Source organism: Cryptomeria japonica, chromosome 8, assembly GCF_030272615.1.
Source record: "Cryptomeria japonica chromosome 8, Sugi_1.0, whole genome shotgun sequence".
NCBI lineage: Eukaryota > Viridiplantae > Streptophyta > Pinopsida > Cupressales > Cupressaceae > Cryptomeria > Cryptomeria japonica.
Genome location: NC_081412.1, coordinates 655,166,788 through 655,177,210, shown reverse-complemented (window position 1 = coordinate 655,177,210; position 10,423 = coordinate 655,166,788). Strand labels below are relative to the sequence as shown.

At 37.9% G+C, this 10,423-nt stretch overlaps 1 protein-coding gene across 1 annotated transcript in view; it reads right to left on the bottom strand.

Annotated features, from left to right (window-relative positions):
* Positions 1 to 1,661: 1,661 nt before the first annotated feature.
* Positions 1,662 to 10,423, bottom strand: part of LOC131052003 (universal stress protein PHOS32-like) — a 44,704-nt gene continuing 35,942 nt past the window's right edge. The window contains exon 5 of the mRNA XM_059210675.1: positions 1,662 to 1,821. Coding sequence (XP_059066658.1) covers positions 1,662 to 1,821 — 160 coding nt within the window. The remainder of the gene's footprint in view (positions 1,822 to 10,423) is intronic.

Here is a 10,423-nt window from a genome sequence, read left to right as displayed (position 1 = left end):
GCATCGATACAAATTGTTGTTGACAGAGTGCAAGACCATTCAAATTACCTTGACAGTTGAATTTTTATTGTTTTTCATTCATTGAATTGACATCAAATGTAGTCATTTCCTATACCAGATACAAGACTCTGTAACTAAATTGTGATGTCATTGTCATCCCCTGCATCAATAAATAATTCACAAAGGGTTTTATTTACAATCCATTCTTATTAATAGATTTCAACACCTACAAGGTTTTAAGAGACTAACATCCATCATAACATCCTGCTAGAGGATTTTGTTAGATGTTATAGATGCAATTTTAATTATTAATCTGTTTAGATTAAGTTTTAACTATTAATCTCTCTTCTCTTAATGTCATTTTTTCCTTTATCTCTCTTATCTTTCTCCCTCTACCTCTTGGTCTCTCTAGCTCTTTAATTTACTTGTCTATATCTCTCTCTCAATGTCACTTTCCCTTTATCTATCTCATATGCCAATGTATCTCTCTATCTACCTCTTCCCTCTTGGATATCCCTCTCCTTCTTAGGTCCTCTCTCTTTGTTCTTTGTATCTCACTCTAATTTTTCTTCTATCTACTTACCCTCTTTCTCTTGCAAACAAAACATGAGCCTATAAACCAATTTTTTTTCTGATTGAACTTCCACACCTTTTCGGCGTACTTATTGCACACCAAGGTGCAATTGCTAGTTATGGATATGCTATAATGTGAGAGATTTTGGATGAGTTTTATAAGAAATAAGTATCTTGAATGCATTTTAATTTATTAATTTTGATTATAATTATTTTTTTTAGGAAATTTGTGCAAATAAATTATAGTTAATATTATTTTCATTCTTTAAGTTGAACATTTAGAGAGATTTTAATATCTTATTGAAATTATAGGTGGTAAATCATCTTTTGTTTAGACAAAAGAATTGCATTTTAATCATAGTAGAAAATAATAAGACTCCTTATATGTGAATATTACTTGAATAATATTTTTCATTAACATTTTTAAGAAAAATCCAATAAACAATTCATATCTTTGTCGTTAGGTTGTGTCCATCTTAAATTTATAGTTCGCCAAGTCTTGTTTTTAAGTTGAAAGTAGGTATTTATTTCATAACCAAAGAGAGTCCACTTTATGTAAATTTGAATATTAGAATGAAATTATGTTGAATTTGAATTTGTAAAAACAAAGTAAAACTTGTTTACTTTAAATTTGGTCCTATTTATAAAGAAGAACTAATCACATTCAATTTTTTTCTCATTTCTAATAAATTTGGTTCTCATTGTATATGTTTTATATAATTATTAATAATTATACGAGTATAATAATGTCCTACAAATATATTATATTTTTTTTCTTTTTCAATTAAATTTTTTCTATGTTTTAAAATTGATTAGTCTCATGTTATAAATTTTACCTTATGACATTTTAGAAGATTTAAATGCATCTTGAAGTTTATACGTTTATTAAACTTAATAATATATTTTAAACATTTACATCTACACAAAAAAACATGTATCACATTATGGCCTTCTATCCAACTACATCTAGGTATTTGTTATTCACACACAACATTAAATTATTTACAACATTGATTCATTATTAAATCCATTTACGAGTAAAACAAAAGTAGAGTTCACATGGTCAAGTTGAGCTTCAAAGCATTTCATTAGTTCAAATGGTTTGAAATCATTCTCATAAACAAGAAGGCAATCTTATTCGAGATTGCCCTATCAGGAAAAATCGGACTCTCATAGCCCAGTCCTCTCCTGCCACTGTGAATAATGATGGCAAATGTAACACTCGTAGTGCCCAGTCCTCTACTGTCCCTGTTAATAAAGATGCCAAACAGTTCACTCCTCTGTCAAATCCCAAAAACTCTCAAGTCATGCCCTCTATGCAAGATAGACCTTATCCTTGTTCAGTTAGTCCTCTTTCGCCCTCCGTGTCACCTAATGAGAACTCTTCTCCTTATAAGGATGTTGTTATGTCAGAAGAATGGAAAATTGTGAGTAAAAGAAAGGAACTATCCCCTCCAACTGCTAGGCCTCTCCGCTCTTCCCGAGATCCATCTCTCCCTCTTTCCACTAATTTGTTGAATTCTTCTAATAGGACTTCTCTCTCTCCCCCTCTTTCCTCTCGACATAGATCAAGATCTCCTTCTTCGCGGTTGGAGGAACGTGTGAATCAAGAGCATGCTATATAACTTTCTAAAAACTTTGATGCTTTGCCACAAGAGGATAACAATACTGTTGTTTCACATGAATTGCAAAATTTTATCATGGAATGTTAGAGGGTTATCCCTCCCCCAGCAAAAATTCAGCACTAAAGAAACTTTACTTAAATGGAAGTTGAATGTCGTTTTTCTCCAAGAAGCAATGGTCGTCTTGACTTTTCCCTATACAAGTTATGGAAGGAAGCAACTTTCTTTCATACCTCGCACATAGATGGCAGTGGAGGGTTTGTTATTGGTTTAGCCCCTTGAATCTCCAAATATGTCATTATTAATGGTGAGGACCCCTCACATAGCTGTGTTTGGGTTCTTGCCATTATCAATGGATTGTCAATTGGGTTTTGCTCTATCTATGCTCCTAATGATCCTAAAAATAGATCTGTTCTTTGGGATTGGATGTTCAATAATCTCCGGTGTTGGGAGGGGACTTTAATATGGTGGAACATCAAGAAGATCGTAGTTGGTATAATTACTTCAAACTTTGCAACGAAGAATTTGACAGATGGATTTATTGTCGTAATCTAATCGGAGTGGCTGATCCCATCCACAACAAATTTTCCAGCAATATTGACAATTGGTTTACCTGGTCTAATTGCAGATTTGGTAATGATAGAAAAATGAGTAGACTTGACAGATTTTATTTGTCTCATAATCTCCAATTAGAAAAGCATTCTTCAAGAGTTAGTGTGTTAGTAGATTATTCTACTACACTTTCTGATCATTTTTCAATTATTTGTTCCATTTATATGGCTCAATTGTTTGTACCTTCTAATCAACTCCCTTATAAGCTTTATGTCTCCCACCTAAAAAATCCTAAATGTTTTGCTGCATTAACTGGCATTTGGAATTCTATTTCTAAACCACAGGAGGGGGATTCATGGACTGAATGGTGGTGTTTTGCTTTGAACCAATGTGTGGGTTTTCTTCAATCCTTTGGTCGTAGAATGGCATGGAAAAGGAAATGTAGAGAAAAATCTTTTCATGGGAAGCTTGTTCATGCTAGAAAATTGCTAAATATTGAGCCTAATAATGAAAATATTCAAACATCTATAGTTGTAATTGAGTCTCAATTACGTAAGTTGGACAATTACAAAGGCCAAGGTGCTAAGATTCGAGCAAGACTTCAATGGATTAAGGATGGGAATAGAGGGTCAAAATTCTTTTTTAAATATCTGAATTATAAACACAAAAAGGAAAGAATTGGAGTCATTTCAGATGAGCATGGTTTACACATTGAGCCTGCTGAAATCTCGATGGTGTTCTTGAAATTCTATGAGAATCTTTTTAAAGAAGATAGAAATTGATCTGATGTGCAACAAGTCTTGGAAAATATTGTCAGAGATTGTATCCCCAATAGAATTGATCCTGGATATAGTGTCTATTTGGACCGTATCCTTTCATTGGAGGATATTGAGCGATCTCTCTTTTCCATGAAGCCTTACAAAAGCCCAGGTTTTGATGGACTCCCTGTTGAATTTTATCAAACTTTGTGGGATCAAATCAAGGATGATTTTTATATGCTCTATTTGGAAGCCCTTCATAAGGGAACTTTAGGTCCAAACACAAATAGAGGCTTAATCAAGTTGATCCCTAAGGGAATAATGAGGATACATTTGTTGGTTGGAGGCCAATTTTACCTTACTTAATACATCTTATAAAATTATTGCAAATGCCTTAGCTATTAGGATTAAACTAGTGGTCCAAGGAATTGTTAGAGTTGAGTAAATTGGCTTTATCAAAGACGAATTTATTTTGGATAATCTTATGCTAGCTTGGGAGACTCTTGAGTGGGCACAAAAATCGAGTCAAAATGCTTTGTTGATCAAGTTAGAATTTGATAAAGCTTATGATAGGATTTGTTGCGATTTCATTTTCAAAATGCTACATTGGTTGGGGTTTGGGCCTAAATTTCAAAAACATGTTCGCATGTTGTTCCATGATGCAAATGCACAAATCATGGTCAATAATTTGTTAACTGCTCCTTTTGAACTACAATGATCCATAAGGCAAGGATGCCCTTTATCCCCCTCCTTATATGTGCTTAGGGTATGTGCACCAAGTTGTGGTACCAAAAGGGGGTGTTAAGATGCCACTTTTTTTTTTTTTCTTTCTGAAATCAACAAAGTCTGAACTTCAACGACAAATTGAAGATAGTTACACTCCAAATTTTAAGATACAACAAGAACAAGAGTCAGAGTGCTTCGAGTCTACTTTCTACACTACTAATTTTTTTTTAAAACGGTGGAGATTAAGGGCTTCAAAAAGGGGGGCCACAAAAAGTGGTCATGTTTTTATGCAAAAAACATAACATAGCGTTTGTTGTGGCCCCCCTAAAATGTTAACTTTTTTTTTGAATTTTTAAAATCGCTTCGGTGAGAAATTAAATAACACCTTGTAGTTTATGCCAGATTTTTCAGCTAATTTTTTAATGAGTATATGATTTTTTACTAATTTTCGAAGTGGACACATCTTGAAAAACAGAAATTTGAGCATGCTCCCCACTAAAATCATTGAAAACTAATCAAAAATCATTTTTTTTTTAAATTGTGTAGAATGGAGTCTAGTTTCTAAAAATGTAAGCTTTTCAAAATATGATGAACGTGTAAAAATCTATACCCAAAATAGTGCATGTTGGTTTTTGACAAAAAATGGACACACTGACAAAATAAATTATAGATGAAAGACTTAACGAAATCAAAATTTGAAATAAATTACATTGTTGGATAGCTAAGAGGGAGCTCAAGTTTACCACGGTATCTTTTTTAAACTTCATTGAAACACGTGCACACCTGACGAAGAGCATGACCAAAAATATGTCAAAATTTTTAATGTTCTGATAAAAACACATCTCTAGCCTAAAATGGTCATCCAAACCTTTGGGTTGGATGCCCAAGGAAAATCCAACCCATAGGTTTGGTGTTTCCCAAAGTGGGCCATTTGGTGCGCGCCAAATATGGCGCTCGCCCTATTTGGCGTGCGCCAAATGTGATGAATGGATTTTCCCATGTGGCGCACACCAAATGTGGTCCATATTCCATATTTGGCATGTGCCAAATGTGTACATAGAAACCCCCATATCACCTCTCCCTTCTTTATCTCCCTTCCCTCGTAGTTCCATCTCTCTCTATGAACTAGATCTCATATTCTCTCTCTCCCCTTACCTCTTCCTACGCTCTTCATTCTTATAGATACATACTCTTCTTTGTCCCTCCCCTCTCTATCTCTCACAATTCCCTTATTCTCCTATCCCTCGAGATATCTCCCTCTCCATCCTTACACCCATCTAATTCCCTCCCTCTCCTCTTTGCCTCAGTCTCTTCCTCACTCCCTCCTCTCTCTAGGTCCTAAGGGGTCATAGGACACCATATCAGCCCTTAGGACACAATATCACCCCTAACAACACCTAAGGGGTCATATGGTGTCCTAAGGGGTCATAGGACACCATATGACATCTTAGGTTACCATAGGACCCATAACGACACCATATGTTGTCCTAAGTGGTTATAGGATACCATATGACCCCTTAGGACACCATACAACCCATAACGACATCATATGGTGTCTTAATGGGTCATAGGACACCATATGACCCCTTAGGTGTCGTTAGGTGTCATATTGTGTCTCAAGGGGTTATATGGTGTCCTATGACCCCTTAGTACACCATATGGTGTCAGTATGGTTCGTATGGTGTCCTATGACCCCTTAGGACACCATATGAGCCCCTAGTACACCATATGGGGTCAGTATGGTCTTAGGGTGTGCGATGATTCCTCAGGACACCATATGACCCCTTAGGACACCATACGACCCATAATGACAACATAAGGTGTCCTAAGGGGTCATATGGTGTCTTAAGGGATCATAACACACCATATGACCCGTTAAGACACAATATGTCCCTAACGACACCTAAGGGGTCATATGGTGTCCTATGACCCCATAGGACACCATATGACCCCTTAGGACACCATAACAACTCCATATTGTGTCCTAAGGGGTCATATGGTGTCCTAAGCGGTCATAGGACACCATATGACCCCTTATGACACCATACGACACCATATTGTGTCCTAAGGGGTCATATAGTGTCCTAAGGGGTCATATAGTGTCCTAAGGGGTCATACGACACTAGATGACCCCTTAGGACACCATGTGGCCCCTTAGAAGACCATATAGTGTCATTATGGGTCATATGGTGTCCTAAGGGGTCATATGGTATCCTAACGGGCCATATAGTGTCCCATGACCCCTTAGGATACCATATAACCCCTTATGTGTTGTTAGGGTTCACATTGTGTCCGAAGGGGTCATATGGTGCCCTATGACCCCTTAGGACACTATATGACCCCTTAGGACACCATATGGTGTCATTATGGGTCATATGGTGTCCTAAGCAGTCATTAGGTGTCTTATGATCCCATAGGACACCATATGACCCCTTAGGACACCATATGACCCATCATGACAACATAAGGTGTCCTAAGGGGGCATATTGTGTCTTAAGGGGTCATAACACACCATATGACCCGTTAAGACACAATATGATCCTTAACGACACCTAAGGGGTCATATGGTGTCCTAAGGGTTCATAGGACACCATATGACCCCTTAGGACACCATACAACCCATAAAAAAACCATATTGTGTTCTAAGGGGTCATATGGTGTCTTAAGGAGTCATAGCACACAATATGACCCCTGACGACACTATGACCCTTAACAACCCCATATTGTGTCCTAAGGGGTCATATAGTGTCCTAAGGGGTCATAGGACACTAGATGACCCCTTAGGACACCATGTGACCCCCTATAACACCATATAGTGTAGTTATGGATCATATGGTGTCCTAAGGGGTCATATGGTGTCCTAACGAGTCATATAGTGTCCTATGACCCCTTAGGACACCATATAACCCCTTACATGTTGTTAGGGTTCACATTGTGTCCTAAGGGATCATATAGTGTCCTATGACCCCTTAGGACACTATATGACCCCTTAGGACAGCATATGGTGTCATTATGGGTCGTATGTTGTCCTAAGGGGTCATATGATGTCTTAAGGGGCCATAACACACCATATGACCTGTTAAGACACAATATGATCTCTAGCAACACCTAAGGGGTCATATGGTGTCCTATGACCCCATAGGACACCATATGACCCATTAGGACACCATACGACCCATAACGACACCATATTGTGTCCTAAGGGGTCATAGGACACCATATGACCCCTTACGACACCATGTGACCCCTTAGAACACCATATAGTGTCGTTATGGGTCATATGGTGTCCTAATGGGTCATATAGTGTCCTATGACCCCTTAGGATATCATATAACCCCTTACGTGTCGTTAGGGTTCACATTGCGTCCTAAGGGGTCATATGGTGTCCTATGACCCCTTAGGACACCATATGGTGTCATTATGGGTCGTATGGTGTCCTAAGGGGTCATATGGTGTCTTAAGGGGCCATAACAGACCATATGACCTGTTAAGACACAATATGATCCCTAACGACACCTAAGGGGTCATATGGTGTTCTATGGCCCCATAGGACACCATATGATCCCTTAGGACACCATACGACCCATAACGACACCATATGGTGTTGTAAGGGGTCATATGGTGTCCTAAGGGGTCATAGGACACCATACGACCCCTTACAACACCATACAACCCATAACAACACCATAGTGTCATAAGGGGTCATAGGACACAATATGACCCCTTAGGACACCATGTGACCCCTTAGAACACCATATAGTGTCGTTATGGGTCATATGGTGTCCTAACGGGTCATATGGTATCCTAAAGGGTCATACAGTGTCCTATGACCCCTTAGGATACCATATAACCCCTTACATGTAGTTAGGGTTCACATTGTGTCCTAAGGGGTCATATGGTGTCTTATGACCCCTTAGGACACTATATGACCCCTCAAGACACCATATGGTGTCGTTATGGGTCATACAGTGTCCTAAGCGGTCATTAGGTGTCTTATGATCCCTTCGGACACCATATGACCCATAATGACAACACAAGGTGTCCTAAGGGGTCATATTGTGTCTTAAGCAGTCATAACACATCATATGACCCTTTAAGACACAATATGATCCCTAACAACACCTAAGGGGTCATAAGGTGTCCTATGGCCCCATAGGACACCATATGACCCCTTGGACACCATACGGCCCATAACGACACCATATCGTGTCCCAAGGGGTCATAGGACACCATATGACCCCTTACGACACCATACAACCCATAATGACACCATATTGTGTCTTAAGGGGTCATATGGTGTCCTAAGGGTTCATATGACACAATATGAACCCTTAGGACACCATGTGACCCCTTAGAACACCATATAGTGTTGTTATAGGTCATATGGTGTCCTAAGGGGTCATATGGTGTCCTAATGGGTCATATAGTATCATATGACCCCTTAGAACAACATAAAATCCCTTACGCGTCGTTAGGGTTCACATTGTGTCCTAAGGGGTCATATGGTGTCCTATGACCCCTTAGGACACTATATGACCCCTTAGGACACTATATGACCCCTTAGGACACCAGTGTCCTAAGCAGTCATTAGGTGTCTTAAGGGGTCATAACACACCATATGACCCGTTAAGGCACAATATGATCCCTAACGACACCTAAGGGGTCATATGGTGTCCTATGACCCCATAGGACACCATATGACCCCTTAGGACACCATACGACCCATAATGACCTCATATGGTTTAGCATATTGGGTTATAGGGTCTATGGTTATTGTATAGGGTCGAGGATTTAGCATATTTGGTCATATGATCTAGGGTATTTATTATAGGTTTGAAATGGTTTAATTTTTATGGTTGTGGCTATCAAACTATAGGGTATAGAGTATAGATTATAGGGTATAGAGTAGAAATTGATCAAAGGTTAAAAAATTTCAATGGAAGTCATTTGCCACTAGCCAAATGAGCTGCACTAAAAAACGGTTATATGGGACCCTTGACCTGTGATCCAAGCCCACATTCTCTCATTTTGTCTTCTTTCTGTGCATGATCAGACAAAAAAATGCTTTTTGCAAGGTGTTGACATTTTATGCAGGGTTATTTTATACATTCCATCAACTCTCCATCACCTTTTTTTTCATTTGGCAACGTCAAAGAGGAAGAACATAGTTTTTTTTAATCAAATTTGAACAATTGAAGTAATATTTTCTTGTTTTTAGAATTCAAATACTGATTAAGTGTTATTTTGTTTAAATGTTAGAATAAAAGTGTGAGTCAAAATTGATTATAATCCTATTAGATTTACATTAGATTTAACAATGCATTTGAAGGAAGTTGCATAAGAAAATTATTTGTTTAGTGGTTTAAAACAAAATTTGCAATTTCATACATCCTTTTTAAGATCTTATGAAATAATTTAAAAAAGGAATACATGAAATAATTTCAATTTCTTATATCCATTTTAACATATGCATAATTAGGACAGTCATAGATGCATTAGGACTGTCCTAATATAATTAGGACAGTCATAGATCCATTAGGACTGCCCCTTACGCCTCTTGAAATCTCTTTATGAATTCACTTTATTCTCTTTTATGTGCATGTACATGTAGAAATCATCATCATGCTGAGGAAATGACCAAAAAATGTAACACCGGAAGAGCGTGAAGCTAAGAATGCAAAAAAAGAGAGAAGGAATGAAGCAACTTCATGAAGAAAGGAAATTGAATACCATAGAAGAAGAGGTGCCAATTGAAGAGGTGCCAATTGAAGAGGAACATGAAATATCCATCCGATCTAAGAGAGAGACAAAATTGGCCACAAAAAGGCAATAGATGCAAAACCTTCGTGCAATGAGACAATTGAATCTTGAGGTTGAGAGCATGTCTACCACAATTCAAGTTGAAGGCACCCCATCTATTACATCTCAAGTTGAAGGCACACCATCTCTTATTGGCACACTGTTGGTGTCTTCAACATCTCATATTGAATGCACTCCCTCTATGACATTTGACGTTGCAAGTACTTCACGACTGACATCAAGTATTGGAGCTGCACCATCTTGTACACCTCAATTTCAAGGTATATCGTCATTTTCATCTCCGGTTGAAAGTATGCCACCTATCCCTAATGTTGTTGACAATCCTAATCTTGAGGTAACTCAAAGATTGAGAACACCTCCTAGAGTTTTGCA